At 57.2% G+C, this 16,839-nt stretch overlaps 3 protein-coding genes across 4 annotated transcripts; 2 read left to right on the plus strand and 1 right to left on the minus strand.

Moving 5' to 3' along the window:
• Positions 1-1,785: 1,785 nt before the first annotated feature.
• EFHD2 (EF-hand domain family member D2) lies at positions 1,786-5,943 on the plus strand (the record flags this gene model as incomplete). The annotated part of the gene is made up of 4 exons (XM_080358607.1): positions 1,786-1,982; positions 4,832-4,979; positions 5,522-5,656; positions 5,809-5,943. 4 exons carry the CDS (start codon positions 1,786-1,788, stop codon positions 5,941-5,943), a joined length of 615 nt encoding a protein of 204 aa, XP_080214733.1.
• Positions 5,944-7,469: 1,526 nt separating this feature from the next.
• On the plus strand, positions 7,470-10,626 carry LOC308049234 (chymotrypsin-C-like; the record flags this gene model as incomplete). The annotated part of the gene is made up of 8 exons (XM_080358774.1): positions 7,470-7,509; positions 7,598-7,689; positions 7,775-7,872; positions 7,963-8,088; positions 8,721-8,857; positions 8,934-9,079; positions 9,247-9,396; positions 10,444-10,626. The coding sequence occupies 8 exons, from the start codon at positions 7,470-7,472 to the stop codon at positions 10,624-10,626; spliced, it is 972 nt and encodes a 323-aa protein (XP_080214900.1).
• Positions 10,627-11,129: 503 nt separating this feature from the next.
• On the minus strand, positions 11,130-16,821 carry CASP9 (caspase 9). Of its 2 annotated transcripts, XM_080358801.1 has the most exons (10): positions 16,688-16,821; positions 15,705-15,924; positions 15,125-15,205; positions 14,904-14,935; positions 14,200-14,376; positions 13,992-14,081; positions 13,183-13,330; positions 12,705-12,884; positions 12,482-12,591; positions 11,130-11,629 (listed from the first exon to the last, which is right to left on the minus strand). In XM_080358801.1, the coding sequence occupies exons 1-10, from the start codon at positions 16,817-16,819 to the stop codon at positions 11,537-11,539; spliced, it is 1,263 nt and encodes a 420-aa protein (XP_080214927.1). In that variant the 5' UTR covers positions 16,820-16,821; the 3' UTR covers positions 11,130-11,536. The 2 variants fall into 2 exon arrangements, with proteins under 2 accessions (XP_080214927.1, XP_080214928.1); XM_080358802.1 differs by lacking the exon at positions 15,125-15,205.
• Between the last annotated feature and the right edge of the window lie 18 nt (positions 16,822-16,839).

The following is a 16,839-nucleotide window of genomic DNA, read 5'->3' on the forward strand; positions in this document are numbered from 1 at the left end:
TGGCAAAGGTGGGAACAAGTCATCCCACCATGGACTTCAATGCTGGATGTGGTACAAGGTGTGGGTGCACTTGGAGGAGCCCCTGGGCACGCTGGTGTGGCCATAGGGTGTGTAGGAGCTTAATTTCCAGCAATATGTGTCCCGTACTGCACGGTGGGGTTTCTGGCAATAGAAAAGTTGGTGTGGATACAGCCCAGTGTATATAATATATCTATAAATATGTGTATGTGTGTGAATACAGCCCATTGTATACAGTAATGGTGTGGGGTCTGTCCTGTCTCTGCTGAAGTGAGCTTGAGCACGTGGAGCCCAGCTGGGTTAATTGTCCCTTGCTCTTGCAACTCCTGAGCCCTCCAGTCCCCGTGGTGTCACGAGGGCCTTGGAACAAAAGGCATGATGAAATGTGGAAACATAGCACCCCAGGAATGCCAGATCACAGCACTGAGCCACCGCGGTGTACCGGGAAGGGAAGAGAGGAGCATCATCATCACCGCAGTAGAGTGAGGATGGGTGTTTTGGGGACAGGGGAGTCTCTGCAGGGAACAGGCAGTGCCAGGACACATCACCCCTGCAGCAGCTCTGCCTGAGCATCACTCAGAGCAGTCGGTGCTGAGTCCTCAGCAGATCTTTTCAGTCGAGGATAATTTGGATGTGAGCAAAACCCCGGGAGGAGGGAGGGTTGGATTTTTCTTTAACAGGATAAAAAGGTCTGAGAGCAGCACAGAGGAACTGCGACTTGCTGATGCAGGAACCGCATCGTCCTTGGTGTGCTGGTGGGCAGAACCTCCCTGGGCACCCAGGGGTGCACAGGGGCCGATGCCTCATTTCTGGTGTGGACTGTGCAGTGAGCAGCTGTGCTACAGGGCTCTGGTTATCGGTTATCTGGTTTTCCATCTGTGCACTGCCCTGGGCTTGTTTAGGGGCAAAGCATGGCCTTGCATGCTTGCATAAGTTGAATATTGTGCTGTGAGCTTGTCTGTCCATGCTGTGGGCATCTTCTGTGTGTTTTTCTGGTGGTTTTGGGCTGAGCTATATGATGTTCCACCTGGACGAGGCTCCATGGAGACGTTATTGTGGCCTTTCAATACTTAAAAGGGGCTGGTAAGAAAGATGGGGACAGACCTTTTAGCAGGGCATGTTGTGACAGGACAAGAGGTGGTGGTTTTAAACTAAAGGAGGGAGATTCAGGCTGGACATGAGGAAGAAATTGTTGCCCTGAGGGTGGTGAGAGCCTGGCCCGGATTGGCCAGAGAGGTGGTGGATGAACCATCCCTGGAGACATCCCAGGCCAGGCTGGATGGGGCTCTGAGCAACCTGAGCTGGTGAAGATGTCCCTGCTCATGGCAGGGGTGGCACTGGGGGAGCTGGGAAGGTCCCTTCAATGCAAACCATTCTATGATTCTATGATTATCATAGAGATCTCACCGTTGCCAAAGCCCTGATCCTGATGGATGGAGCTGGAAGGTGCGCAGGTGTCTGTAGGTGGACCTGGGGCTGCAGAAGCCCCCATCTCCTCCCTTGATCTTATGGACTCGCAGCTGCATCCCTGAGCGATCCCACGCCTGGATGCGACCGGGACCCCCGCAGAGCCGGTGATGGGGACACAGGGCGGGGATGATGCGGAGCGGGGGCAGCCGGACGCCCCCGGGGGAGGGTGAGCACAGTGCGGGGCTGCAGCCCGGATCCCCCCGGGCCAGGAGCATCCCGGGCAGGGGGGCTGCAGCCCGGCCCCGGGGCCGCCCCCGCCGGCGGGGCGGAGCGGGGCGGAGCGGCCATCCGGGCAGCATGGCGGCGGCGGCGGAGGAGCTGGCGGGGCGGCGGGGCCGGGCACCGGAGCCGGGACCGGGACCGGGCAGCCCGCTGGGGCGGGTGGGGAACGAAGGTTCGCCCGGAGGTGGCGGCCGCCGCGTCTTTAGCCCCGCCGGGGAGTTCCGCGAGTTCTCCCGGCGACAGCTCCGCGACATGGAGCGGCTCTTCCGACAGTGAGTGCGGACGGGGACGGAGAGGGGTGGCATCGCCGGGTCCCGGCTGGGGGGCCCACTGCATCCCGGCTCCTTGCAGGAGGGGACCCCCAAATCTCTGCAGGAGGGGACCCCCAGGCACCCCAGCTTCTTGCAGGAGGGATGTCAGAGACTCCCTTACAGGAGGGGGACCCCCAGGCTCCTTGCAGGAGGGATCCCAGGGACTTTCCCCCACAACCCCAGCACCTTGCAGGAAGGATGCTGGGGACACCTTCCCCGCAGCTCCTTGCAGGAGAGACCTCTGCACGCCCCCAAATCCTTGCAAAAGGGACCCCCCCCTGCCCCTCTTGAGAGGAGGGACCCTTGTGCTGAGGCTGGGGAAGGGGACTGGAGGATAAGGCAAGGGACCCCCGTGTTCTCCCCCCACTGCAGCACCGAGGAGCCACTATTTCTCCAGCAGCAGTGCAGTCCCCCAGGGCTGTGGCGTGTCCCCAGCATCCCTGGCTGTGCTGCGTGCCACCGCGCACAGTGCAGCGTGACTCTGCGAGCTCAGCCCCCCGGCCCCCGGGGGAAAAAGCTGGGCCAGCAAGCATTGAGCCCTGGAAATTTCCAGGGGGGGAGAGAGAGAGAAATCAGGCTGGTTCCGACCACGATCACGCCAGGATGCGCGTGAGTAGCTGGGGACGAGTGGGACGGCCCGGAGCATCCCCGCAGAGCATTGGGCGCTTTGTGCAGGCGGCGTGGATGGAAGCGGCGCGGCTGCAGGGAGACGGTGCAGGCAAAGGCAAAGGCTTGGCTGCAGCGTTGCTGCTGCCCCTCGCCCCGGCCAGCTCCGCCGTGGAGGTGTCTGTGTTCCATGGTTTGCTTGAGCATGGCCGAGTGCTGGGGAAATCAGAGGGGATGAAGGCAGCAAATTCCAAAGCACAAGGCTGGGGGGGCTGTTTGGGGTGCAGGCTGGACATGAATTGGTACTCCTGAGGGTGGTGAGAGCCTGGCCCAGCTTGGCCAGAGAGGTGGTGGATGAACCATCCCTGGAGACATCCCAGGCCAGGCTGGACGGGGCTCTGAGCACCCTGAGCTGGTGCAGGTGTCCCTGCTCATGGCAGGGGTGGCACTGGGGGAGCTGGGAACATCCCTTCAAAGCCAAACTGTTCTATTCTATGATACTATTCCCTCCCAGAATCCCTAGCAGTGTGAGGAGCCCCCCTGTTCCCCACTTCTTCCCGGAGGGCTGTCACCCCGTTACATGTATGTGGCAGCAAGATGAGCAGGTTGCTACTGGCAGTCTCATGGACCATAGCAGAAGGGAGCCTGTGGCGAGGGGGACACCATATTTGGGGTCCCCAGGGGCAGAGCATCCTCTTCTGGTGACAGTGGCCCTGGCCGCAGGTGCTCTGGCCACGGTGCAGATGGCGGCGCTGGGGGGAGCGTTGTGTGGTGAGAGTCTGGCCGGCGCCGCGCAGACGGGGGAGCCGGGTGGGCGAAGCAGACGTGTTTGCTCTGACACTCGCAGCATCGTGCTGCAGCAAAAGGAGCAGCGCTGGGGCTGCACACCCTCTGTGGAGGCGGCCCCTGGGGGTCTGGGAGCCGGGGGGGGGTCTCCCGAGGAAAGGATGCTGTCAAGTGAAACCCTGTCATGATGTGACAATCTGGCTGTACAGTGTAAAGCAATATGTGGAAAGGGTGTTTTCTTGCTAGAGGGGAGATGTTACTCTTTGGGAGCATCCCCAGGAGAAGCAGAGGGATGTTTGCATCCCAAAAATCAGAGAGGAGCGGAATGAGAGCGAGGAGATGCCCTACAGCTGGGGTACGGCTTGCATGGGACGAGGCGGCAGCAAACATGCCCCTTGCAGAGAAACTCTGTGTGATGCTCCGAGAGGGGTCTGGAGGCAGAAAGCACGTGGGGTTTGCTCCCCCAGCCTGGTTCTCGGGGTGACAGGCAGAGCTGAGTAGGGCCAGCCCTATTTCGGGGCCGCGTGGGAGAGCAGGAAGGTGCCGTTTGCGACACGGACGGAGCCGACCACAGCAGAGAAGGTACAAATGAGTCATGGACCTGCAGCGCGGCGAGCGTGCTGCTCTGCCTGGCTGCTGCAGCGCCTGCAGGCGTAGAAAAGGCAAGTCACCCCCAAAAATACACTCTGTTCTGGATGGGCGCAGCTGGGGAGCTGCTTGTGTAATTCTGCATTGCTCCAGATTGCGTGGCCAAGCAATGTGACCAAGGCTGGAGCACGGATGTCAAGGGGCTGTGGGCAGGAGATAAAAGTCACCTGGAGGTGGCATAGGAAGTAGGAGGTGGTGGCAGCGCAGGGTGGGCTCATGGTCCCCACAGTCAGGCTGGACATGAGGAAGGAATTGTTGCCCTGAAGGTGGTGAGAGCCTGGCCCAGGTTGGCCAGAGAGGTGGTGGATGAACCATCCCTGGAGACATCCCAGGCCAGGCTGGACGGGGCTCTGAGCAACCTGAGCTGGTGAAGATGTCCCTGCTCATGGCAGTTGGGAACTGGGGAGCTGGGAAGGTCCCTTCAAAGCCAAATTGTTCTATGATTCTATGAAATGGGCAGGGGGTGCCAAACCCCTGGGAGCCAGGAGGAGGATGGGTTGTGACCACAGGGCGATGCACCCAAGGGGTGGGTGCAGCACTGTGGGCTGTTATCCCTTGTAGCAGCCAAGGGGAGCTCGTGCTCGGGCTTCTGGCACAGGGAGCCGGCAGCAGGTTTGGCAGCATCCCGGGGATTTTTTCCTGCCAAGTGCCGCACAGAAGCTGAAACAATTTGGGATGATGCTCTGGGGGACTGTTAGCGGTTCACCGGCAGCTTCCCGTGGTTTGGCCAGCTGCCTGATATTTGACAGGCCCGTGTCTCCATCCCACAGGTACGACGCAGGCAAGGATGGCTTCATTGACCTGATGGAGCTGAAGCTGATGATGGAGAAGCTGGGGGCACCGCAGACACACCTGGGCCTGAAGAACATGATCAAGGAAGTGGATGAAGACCTGGATAGCAAGCTCAGCTTTCGAGAGGTGAGGGGCTGGGGGGTCTCTGTGGTGGCAGAGGGCAATGGTACCGCTGTGGCCAGTGCCAGGCTGGGCTGGAGTTAAGATGAAGCACAAGTGTGATTGGAGCAGCTGAGGGACCTGGGGGGTTCAGCTGGAGAACAGGAGCTGAGGGGAGACCTTCTGATCTCTGAACTGCCTGAAAGGAGCTTGGAGCCAGGGGGGTCGGGCTCTGCTCCCCAGGAACAAGCGCCAGGAGCAGAGGAAACGGCCTCAAGTTGCTCCAGGGGAGGTTGAGGTTGGATGTGGGAACAATTTCTTCCCCCAAGGGCTGTGGGGCATTGGAACAGGCTGCCCAGGGCAGTGCTGGAGTCACCATCCCTGTGAGGGTTGGACAGACGGACATGAGGTTCTCAGGACATGGGGCAGGGACAGGGGTGGGGAACGGTTGGACTGGATGAGTTTGAGGGGCTTTTCCAACCAAAACAACTCTATGATTCTAAGATGGGGAGGGAGCTTTGGTGGCTTTTAGGTCTCAGGAGAGCTGATGCCAACATCTCCCCTCCCAGTTCTTGCTGATTTTCCGCAAGGCGGCGGCGGGGGAGCTGCAGGAGGACAGCGGGCTGCATGCCCTGGCCCGGCTCTCTGAGATCGACGTCTCCACGGAGGGGGTGAAAGGTGCCAAGAACTTCTTTGAGGCCAAGGTGAGGCAAATTCCGAGGGCATGAGAGTTCGCGATGTGGGGCAGCGATGCATGAGGGTGGTTTGGTGCTGGAATGTTGAGTGGGAGATGGAGATATTCTGGTGGGCAGCAGGGCGCAGGGGGGGTCCCAGCCACACCTACCACCATCCGCAGGTACAAGCCATCCACGACGCCAGCCGCTTTGAGGAGGAGATCAAGGCGGAGCAGGAGGAGAAGAAGAAGCAGGCGGAGGAGCTGAAGCAGAGGAAGGCGGCGTTCAAGGAGCTGCAATCCACCTTCAAGCAGTGATGGGGGGCGCTGGGGGGCCGGGCAGGACTGGTCTGCGGTGCCCGGGATGGGAACACACTGCGTGTGCCACGTGCCGGGAGTGACATCCCAGCTGCGTGTCACCTGTGACCCCCCAATGGCCGGGCCACCAGTGGGCTCCTGGTCCAGGCTGGACGCAGCACCCAGGTGGCCCTGTCCCCCTGTCCCCTTACTGTGGTGTCTGTAGGTGTTGTTCATGTCCACTGCCGAGCTGCTCCATCCCCGAGGGGCAGCAGCACCCTGTCCCCTGCCCTCAGCCATGCCGGGGGCTGCGGTGTCCCCGGGGGGGCCGTGCAGGGGCCACCTGTCCCCACGCTGTCCTGTGTTGTGCATGCGCTGTCAGGTTCGCCGGATGGGGGGGCTTGTCCGGGCAGGTGTCGCCGGTGGCTGCGCTGGCTTATTGCTTATTGGCATTGCTGCTGGGGATCACGATGTCCCCTCTTCCATGCCATGTGCCGAAAGCTGGGGGGGAGCGTGGTGACACCCACGTCACGGTGCCGTGTCCGTGTGTCTGTGCCAGCGTCCGTGTGTCTGTGCCAGGGTCCGTGTGTGATGCTCGGGGGTGGCAGCCCCCCCGCTGACATGCAGCGCTGCACCCATCTGCCTGTACCTTTATTTCTTTTGTGGTAAAAGCCGTACAGAAAGGCTCGCCAAGCTGTTTTATGTTCTTTTCCGTGTTGTGTTCTGCCCGGGAGGGCGAGTGTTGTAGCCATGATCGGTTCCCATCGGTCGGTGGGGGCTCCTGTGTGTGCGGGTGGCTGTGCAGAGGTGTCTGTCTGTCCTGCAGTGTCCCCAAGGGATGGTACGGCGCGGGGGGAATGTTATGATTTTTTTTATTTTAATCCCAAATAAATATTATATTTCGTAAGAGCGCTGGTTGTCTGTGCAGGGGCTGAGGTGCAGCCGTGCTGGGGTCATGTCTGGAGGGGTGACAGTGACCGCTGGGGCGCGGGGACCAACTGTGGTCACCTTTGCGTGTGGGGACATGAGCGTGGGAAGCAGCGGGGCCTGATCCAGGTGTGGGGGATGTGGTGCTATTAAAAGGTTTTCTGTGTCCCCGCTGGCATCTGTGCTTGTGCCCATGGAGCGTGTCACCTTGGGGGTGCGATAAGGAGCCCTTGTCCCCGTAGGGGTGAAGGGGACATGTCCTGGGTGGCTGATGTTTTGGGTTGGGGTGCAGGGGGGGCTGCCGGGCACATGAGGACAGCTGGGGGAGGCTGCCTGCCAGCTGACCCCCCAGAGGGAGCTTTCCTGTCTCCAGGTTGGTGCTACCTGTCCCTGTCACACTGCGGTGACATGGTGCAGGCGCAGGAAGGGCAGGTGTGGGCATTCCCAGGAGGGATGGGAAAGTGTGATGTGGCAGGGGTGGCTCAGGGAGCCCCCAGGCCCCCCTGGGCGTGTGACACCAGCCAGATGGTGGCAGGAGGGACAATGCCAAGGTCCCCGGTGGTGGCAGCTGCTATAAGAGGGCGGGTGGCCCCCCAAAAACATCCTGTGACAGCACAACTATGCTGGGTGCCGTGTGTCTCACTGTGCTGCTGGGCTACGGTGGGTGCAGGTGGCAGGGAGGGGACGGGGTGGGGTGGCCGGGACCCCATCACAGGTGGATGCTGAGGTCCCTTGGGGTGTCACACAGCCTATGGATGCGGGCAGCCAGCCGTGCCGCCACAGCTGAGCCACCGGGTGGTGGGTGGCGAAGATGCCCTGGCCCACAGCTGGCCATGGCAGGTACGGTATAGGGGACACGGGGATGGGGAGGGGGGGACAGGGAAGGGGACACCCTCACTTTGACACGGTGCCTCCGCTGTTACAGATCTCGCTGCAGTACAGCCGCTCAGGGGCTTGGCATCACACATGTGGCGGGACCCTCATTGCTCCCAATTGGGTGCTGACAGCCGCCCATTGCATCAGGTGGGTGCTGGGGTGCCGAGGGGGGGCCTGGATTGGGGAAGCAAGACATTTGGGGAGCCTGACACCCCCTCTTTCCTCCTCCGCCGGCAGCTCTAGCCTGACGTACCGTGTGCTGCTGGGCAAGCAGGTCCTGTCGGAGGAGGACGAGCCAGGCTCACTGAGCGTCGGTGTGGAAAAGCTCATCGTGCATGAGGATTGGGACCCCAACCTCATTGTGTAGGATGGGACACGTCGGGGATGGGCGGGGGCATCACAACTGGGGTCCCCATGTCTTTGGTTCACCTGTCCCCATGGCTCAGGGTCCTTTGGTCGAGGTCAGCTTGGCTTTCATGGAATGGAATCATAGAATAGTTTCAGTTGAAGGGACCTTCAAATATCATAGAATCATAGAATTGTTTTGGTTGGAAAAGAACTTTAAGGTCATCGAGTCCAACCATTAACCAAACACTGCCAAGTCCACCTCTAAACCACATCCATAAGAACATCATCTACATAGAATCACAGAAGGGTATGTGTTGAAGGGACCTTCCCAGCTCATCTGGTTCCACCCCTGCCATGAGCAGGGACATCTGCACCAGCTCAGGGTGCTCAGAGCCCCGTCCAGCCTGGCCTGGGATGTCTCCAGGGATGGTTCATCCACCACCTCTCTGGCCAACCTGGGCCAGGCTCTCACCACCCTCAGGGGCAACAATTCCTTCCTCATGTCCAGCCTGAACCTCCCCTCCTTTAGTTTAAAACCATCACCCCTTGTCCTATCACAACATGCCCTGCTAAAATCTGCCCCCATCTTTCTTATGGGCCCCTTTTAAGTACAAAAAAGCTGCAATGAGATTTTTCTCTCCCTGCAGCAACGATATTGCCCTGATAAAGCTGGCGCAGGAGGTGGAGGAGAGTGAGACCATCCAAGCCGCCTGCCTGCCGCCTGCCGGCTCAGTCCTGGAGAACGACTACCCCTGCTATGTCACCGGCTGGGGACGCCTCTGGAGTAAGCTGGGGGGTTCCCCAGGGAGGAGCCGGGGCAGTTCGGGGGTGCAGGGTGTGAGACGGGGCTGTTGTTGCAGCGTACGGGCCCTTGGCCGATGTCCTGCAGCAGGCGCTGCTGCCTGTGGTGGACTATGAGACCTGCTCGCAGAGAAACTGGTGGAGCGACTACGTCCTCCCCAACATGGTGTGCGCAGGGGGCGACGGCGTCACGAGCGGCTGCAATGTGAGTGGGGGTCCCCGGGCAAAGTCGGGGTGCAGGGGAAAGGGGGTGGGTTGTTTGTGGGTGGTGCGGTGCTGTGACCCCCGTGGGAGGAGAAGGGGTGGTGGTGTGGGGCAGGAAGGAGGTGGGGGCACGTTGTGGGGGTGTTGAGTGTCCATCTGTCCGGACAGGGGGATTCGGGTGGTCCCCTGAACTGCCAGCGTGGCGGGCTCTGGGAGGTGGACGGCATCGTCAGCTTTGGCTCTTCCTGGGGCTGCAACATAGCGCGGAAGCCGACGGTCTTCACACGGGTGTCCTCATTCATTGACTGGATCAACGAGGTGGGTGCCCCTTCCTTTGTCCCCCTGAGCCCACCCAGCTGTGGGTCTCACCCTGAGCCCTCCCATGTCTTGTCGTTGGCAGAAAATAAGCACAAACTGAGGACGTGGTGTGTGATGCAACGAGTCTTGATTGTGATAAAGGCACAAGTGCTGCTCTCATTTGTGTGTTGTGCTGGTTATTTGGGGGGGACACGTGGTGGAGCAGGTGGTGGACTACTGGGGTTGTGTTGGTTATGGAATCACAGAATTGTTTGGGTTGGAAAAGCCCCTTGAGATCGTGGATTCCAACCGTTTCCCCCCGCCCCGGCACTGCCCCATGTCCTAAGAACCTCATGTCCGTCTGTCCAGCCCTCCAGGGATGGTGACTCCAGCACTGCCCTGGGCAGCCTGTTCCAATGCCCCACAGCCCTTTGGGGAAGAAATTGTTCCTAAATCCAACCTCAACCTCCCCTGGCGCAACTTGAGGCCATTTCCTCTGCTCCTGGCGCTTGTTCCTGGGGAGCAGAGCCCGACCTCCCCTGGCTCCAAGCTCCTTTCAGGCAATTCAGAAGGTCTCTCTTCAGCTCCTGTTCTTCGTTTTGATGTCAGGGTACAGCCCCTGTGCTCAGGAGGGTTCCCAGGTCATGCAGTGGGGCTGGTTGGGGGTCCTTGGGCTGCCCCACAAGCTGTCCCTAGTTATGGGCAGGGGGGTGACGAGGAGCCATGCCCATAGCACCAAAGGGCTCCAGGCTTGGCTGAAGTTTCTGGGGGAAAAGGGCTGGGCTCTGGTGGCCCTGGGGGGCTGCAGTGGGGCTGGTTGGTTCTGGGGAGATGTGGGACACCAGGTAGGTCTAAGAATGCTTGGTGGGGAGCCAAGGCGAGCCCTGGGGCACCCGCTGCCCCCAGGAAAGCCAAAACCAAAGGGAAACCAAGCAAAATGAATGTCTGTAGCTCCAAATCATAGATATAAACTAAACTAACAATTAAAGCAAAAGCCCCCTAAAAGCTCACATGCACACCCCTCATAGCCACCCACCCCCTGGCCTCGCACCCCATGTGCACGCCCAGGCTTCCCCAGGTACGACAGGCACCACCAGCATCCCATCCGATGGCATGGCAGGGAACCCGCACCCCACGGCACCGAGGACGGGCACACAAAGTGGTTCCCACCCTGGTAGGGACCCACAGCCGCCCTGTGACGTGTACCCCAGCAAAGGTGGCACCGGTCCTGTGCCAGCGCTGCAGCTGTGACCGGCACCACCAGCTGTCCTGAGGGGACAGGGAGCTCGGTGCTACGACGGGGAGGGGACAGGGATGAAACGCAGAACAAATTCCACTCGCACCTGTAACAGTTGCGGCTGCAGGACCTTGCGATCGCTCCTCCAAGAGGACAAAGGCAGGCGGTACCTAGAATCTGTTTTGTTTTCCATATTCCTCTGTCACATTTCTACTGTGTCATCTTAACGATCAGGGCGAGCGCTTTAACTCAGCTCTGATATCCAAAGGATATCAGTTTCCTGCTATAACTCCTGTTCAATGTCAACTCCTTGAAAGGACAAGAGCTGCCTCCTCTGTATGTTGGCACAACTGCAGTGGAAATGGTACCAGGAACAGCAGGAGGCTAAAAAATAACTCAGGTAAGGTTTTTCTTGCTCTTCCCGTTTCAAAGATGCCTTCGGGAGATGCCGAAATGGCATTCAGCAGACGGACTGGACAAGGGAATACAACACAAAAGATTTTTTTTTTCCTTTTTCATTGCATTTTATTGAAAATTAAAAATATTGATTGAAAAAATCATACTACTCCACTCAAGCACTAGGCCTTGATTCCACCCATCTGGGCCAGCAAAGGACACAAACACCATGATCACCAAGATGTTTTACTTGGAGGCCAAATGCAGTCATGAGAACAGATGCTCCGGGCTGGCATGAGCCCCAGCAAATGGGCTTCTCTCATATATCCCTGCTCCACCACTAACGTTTCCCATTTTTTATCCACGTTTCCCAGCAAGGACAGCTCTCACAGCTTTACATTGCTCAAGACAAACATCTCGACAGACAAAAGCCACTGGCAACATCGATGCCGAGTCACAACAGGCGCAGATTTCATCCGGCCGCAGGGAAGTAACTCTGGTTCTTGACAGGACCTCGGAGCCCGCAGGTCATTTGCACCTGAAGAACAACTTTTTACGGAGGAAGTTGAAACATCCCGGGATCTGCTTGTACCTCCCCTTGGCAGAGACGGCGTTTGCCACCTGAGAACAGAAGCAGAGCAGCTGAGGAGCAGGACACTATTCCATGCCGGGGTGTGACATCTTGCAGGGAGCGTGGTGAGGACGGGGAATGGGATTGTGGGATGGGAGAGGAGGGAGATCTCCTAAAATGAGACATTTTTGCTGACATACGCAAGGGAGACTTGAGGAAAAACATGTTTTCAAGAAACCTAGGCTGTACCAGCCACCGCTGCCTCCAGCTGGTGCTTCTCAGCATAAGCCCTAGCTCATTCGGGTGGTTACTTCAAAGCAAATTCCCTTTCCACCCATTTTCTTCCAGATATTCCTGTAATTTCCCCGAGGTCTCTGCCCTCGCACTCAGTGCCAGCCAGCGGAGAGGGTCTCATGCTCCTCCCTTGAGATCAACCGCTTCTGTGCCACCACGTGCCGAGGAAGTACCGTGACATCAGGAAAACAACAAAGAGTAGGTTCTGTCTCCTGCCACCTCCACAAAAGACTTTTGTCTCACTCACGGGGAACAATAAAGTGTCTGGAAGCACAAACGTTTGTCCCACACTTTGGGTATGGGACAAACTATGCTTTGGTCTAGGGTGATTTTTTAGAAGCTTCCTTGGCAAAGATTAAAGCCTGAATTTTCAGAACTATTTCTTATTAGAGAAACCTCAAAGAGATTTTTGGCAGGTTAATGCCAGACACTTTCTTAATAATTAGACCTCTCCACAGTACCTTCAATTAGCCAGCCTGTAAACTGAATGCTCCACATCCTCATTCCTTTTTTAAGTGTAGGCTCCATGCCCTGACCAACTGCAGCTCTGATTATTTCCTGCATCACTTTCATGACTATGCAAAGCAGGAAAAAAATAAGACATTTACCCGTAGTAACATGTTCAGCAGATCTTCGGAACGGGCATATTGCTCCAGCACGCTGTCCAGCGTCTCCACGTACCATGAGCCACTCGATGCGTCCCTCCAGGAGACAAAACCTTCAGAGGAAGAGTGAGAAGATCACTGCTAAAGCCACTCAGCCCAAACTTTGACCAGGAAGCTCCCACTTTTGGGCTAATTCCCCCGTTGGAATTTGTGCTGTTTATCTCACCTGGGAAAGTTGAGTAGGAGACCAAGATGTCGCTGGGCGTGGGCAAACTGGCGACGGCATCCGGCTGGTCCACATTACCTGCTGGAGTCTTAAAAGGAGTCGCGTCTGACTCTAAAGAACCTCCGGGAGCTTCGTCGCTGGGTGAATCACCATCCACGACAAAGCCTCGATCTCTTTGTTCTGCAAAAAGTAGCAAGGAGACAATCTCTGAAATTCATCTTCCACCCTGCATCTCCCTGCTGTGCAGAAAAACCGCTCCAGCGCACGCAAATCGGAACTGTCTTCCTACAAGAGGCTCGTGCTTGAGCCGCTGGACTCAGTCCACGCGAGTAGTATGAAGGTGTGACCAAGAGAAAGAGAAGACAGCTGGAGAAACACGTGATGGACACAAAAGGAACAAGAAGTCAAAGCCTAACCACATCTCCGAAGCCTTACACTCAACAGTCAATTCCCTACAGGAGCCAAAACAAAGATTCACCTCCACCACAGGCCTGGATGAAGAAGAGTTTGGGTTTTCCTCTCAAACTCGGGCAATGGGACCCATTGAAATAGTTCACAATCTTTTCTATGGGAATGGCTTTTCCATCTGTTCCGTAAACGCCTCCGGGAAACTGAATATGGCTCGTCTGCAAGAGGAAAATCCAGGAGCTAGTCAGGTGGGAGGTGAGGCCAGTCCTGAGGGTGCTTTGTAGCCTCAAGTTACCAGAACAAATCTCATTTCCTCATGTTTGTGCAAATGCATCAAGGTGAAGGGATGCCCAAGAGACACTTGAAACACCCTAAATCCCAACAATCCAACTCCTCCTTTTATCCAGCTCCTATCCTGCCTCCTCCAGCCACGGGGTTCTTCATCCTCTGGGACAACGGGCAGGTAACACACACCATTTCCCTAAAAACTGCTCTCCTTGTTCTTTGAGGCCTCTGATTGCGATAAACGGCCTTTACTTTTAACAGTATCTCCCTCATCAGAGCTGGAGAAACAGGAAAGACTCAATGATCACGGTATTAGGGCCAGCACAGCCTCTGCTCTCTGCCCATTGTTCGGTTCTGAATTATATACCCCAAAATGGAGAACACTTCTCCACAGGCAACACTGGAGAAGCTCCTGTTTTCTTCAACCCAGATACAAGAGTGTAACCCCCTGCAACATGCTGAGAACAGCCATCAGATCACTCAGGACCAAAAATTTCCCTCCCATTCTCTGTGAGACAGCAGCACAGGGAATTAACCCCTTCCCACACAGGTAATCTTAGCTAATGAGCTAAGGGAGAGATGCGATGAACCCACCTGACACCCGTGGGAAAGGATCACCACCACACAGCAGTCCAGAGCGCTGTGGTCCTGCCGCGCCAGCTCCTGCAGCTCCGAAACCATTTTCTAGATGGAAAATGTCACAAAAAGAGTTTTTCACATGATGATCTTGAGGTTCTTTCCCAAACATAACCATTCTCTGATTCTCTTGTCCCTCACATCAGTTGAACACAACCGGCGTCACCTGAGCTGGGAGATCCCGCCGAGTCAGGACGTCAAAGCTCAAAGCCTTGAAACGCTTCTCCAGCTTCTCGCAGTCCACGTCGGAGCCGTCTCGGGCCGACAGATCCGAGTCTCTACTGAAGTTGACGTTGTTGAGGATCAGGCAGCGGCCACACGGGTCTGATTTCAGCTCATAAACCTGACAGCACATGTCGCAATTAAAACCCCTCCTACTCAGAGTGCTTGCTGGCTAATCCAGTGAGAATGGGAGTTCTGAGAGTAACTTGTTTCACAGCTTTTTCATTTCTTTAGGCCTGTGGATGCGTAAAAGCATCTGCTCTCCACATGCATGTTGGGAAAACACTGCCAAAACAGGGACCGCCTTTGCAGAAAACCACCTGCTTCTTTACCTGCAGCAAGCTGAAGTTTCCAGGAGGTTTTTAGGCAACATCCCCAAACCTCACCACGAGAGAGCCAAAAGAATGAGCAGATAAATCTCTTAGAGACTCAGCTTTACCACTGAAACTGTTTCTGTACAACCTTTAGCTCTATATGTTGATTGTGCTACAGCTACGGTCACTCTAAGGAGAAGCTGGATAATGACTGATCTCCACTGATCTAATGGGGCTGATGAGCTCAGAGTCAGCCTTGCAGCGATCGCTCAGATCACAAGAAGCTGCGTGAGCCTTCACTGGAAACCACTTTTGGTCCAACCCAAATACTCACCAGGTCACGGTTCCTCTTGTCAACAGCCAAACCTACAACAGAGACACAGTATTTAATCTCTGCACTCCACAATGAGACATTACACCCGTTCTTCCTGGAATTAATGTCAATCCTGCCCTGTGCATCAGTGACATGTAGGAATTCCCTCTTCTCACCCCAATGCACCCTGGAAATGAGCATTTCACACCCCATCTCTTGGGAAGAGCCTGGACACAGCTTACCCTGGGCTGGCATGGGAGGCATTTGAGGTCTTTCGCTTTCAGCTTGGACCGGCACAGGCAGACGTCCAGGGAAGCTCACATCTGTCACAACACAGGACAGCAGGGACTTAAAGTCTCCCCATTCCAATTTCATGCTACAATAACCAACGGGGGGCCTCAGAAGGACTCAAACCAACACCCACCTGCTGCAGCAACACAACAACATCGCATCTGTTTTCCCCTTTTCAGGGTCTGTCAGACTAAATTTCTTCCAACAACCACAGAAACTGAATCCACACGCACACTGAGCAGAGCACAAGCTGGCGAGGATGTGGCAAAATCAATTTTTCACCAACGTACCGCAGAGATTGTGTACAAAAATACAGAGGAGGAAGCTCCTAATGCCACAAGCACTTAGTCTGAGCTTAAAAGCTTCTGCTACTGCAAAGCCTAGCATTCTCCCAACAGCTCTGCATGGTCGCCTCTAAGAGCCACGCTCCAAGATAATAAAAACCATGACTTGACAGATGGCGAGAGGGATCCCTGCTGCCACCCCCAGAGCTGCTGTTTGCTCCAAATTAACTGCCCCCTCAATACTTACTTTTATTATGTTTTTCTCCACGCAGGTCCAGCTCAACTGGCCTCAGGTCCCCTAGCTGTGGCGGTGCTGGAAGGTGCCCACACTCCTGCATCAGCATGTCCGCAAGGTCGCCCTGCCCGGTGTCCCGCAGGATGGAGAGGAACAGAGGAAAAGCCCGTTTCCCTCGAGTCTCCAGGTCGATGACCAGCTGCCGGGCTTGGTCTCCTCGGCTGCCAGCACTCTGCGGAGGAGAAAAGCTCAGGATAAGGTGCATTCACTCCCAGCACAGGTGTTCCGCCTGCCCAGCCCTTCCCGTTGGTACCCAGTGAGGGGAAACACAGGGATCTGTGCGGAAAATGTCTACACAGGGTGAAGGACACCAAGACACAGTCACAGGGACCCCCAGAAGCCACTGAACCTCAGCTGTGACACCCTCCAGGCACACAGCCCAGGAGCCTCCACTGGGATGGGCAGCTGCAGCCCACAAAATGGCTCAAGGGGACAAGGAGGAGGGTCCCCAGGGGACAACAGGCATCCCCTGGCCCATCATCAGGTCATGGAACAAGGTAAGTCACCCCCAGGTGTCTGTCACCAGGCTGGGATGGGGACCCCAGGAGAAATCCCATGGCTCGCACCAGCTACGGCAGGGGACAAGAAGTGACAAGGAGATGTGGGGGGTCTTATGCCTCTGTTTGCAGGGACTGGGGTGAGGAGGGACAAGGCCTATCCCTTGGGCCTGGCACTGGAGGGTGAGGGGACATGGGGACCTCCCTTGGGCCTGTCACCAGGCCTGAGGGGTACACGGGGCCTTGCCCTTGGGCTTGTCACTGGGGTGAGTGGACACAGGGGCCTCCTTCGGGCTTGTCACTGGCTCTGAGGGGGGCATGGGGCCTTTCCCTTGGGCCTGTCACCGGGGTGAGGGACACAGGGCCTTGTCCACGGTACACAGGGGCCACCCCCCGCCCCACCTCCGAGGCTGAGGGTCACGCGGGGCCCCATCCCACCTGTATCTCCTCCACCATGGGCCGGGTGAAGAGGCCGCGCCGCTCCAGCGGCTCCCAGAGCGGCGCCACCCGCAGCGCCGCCACCAGCCGCGCCCGCGCCCTCCGCAGCGCCCGCCGCTGCGCCTCCTCCATGGCCGCCGCGCACCGGAAGC

The sequence above is a fragment of the Nesoenas mayeri genome (genome assembly GCF_963082525.1).
Source record: "Nesoenas mayeri genome assembly, chromosome: 24".
NCBI classification, from domain to species: domain Eukaryota; kingdom Metazoa; phylum Chordata; class Aves; order Columbiformes; family Columbidae; genus Nesoenas; species Nesoenas mayeri.

Coding starts and splice junctions, on each gene's coding strand:
- CASP9 (XM_080358801.1), bottom strand. CDS start 16,819: ATGGAGGAGGCGCAGCGGCGGGCGCTGCGGAGGGCGCGGGCGCGGCTG. Junction 14,377..14,903: donor ACAAGAGGAACCGTGACCTG/GTGAGTATTTGG, acceptor ATGTGCTGTCAG/GTTTATGAGCTGAAATCAGA. Junction 12,885..13,182: donor CATCCAGGCCTGTGGTGGAG/GTGAATCTTTGT, acceptor TACTTTTTGCAG/AACAAAGAGATCGAGGCTTT.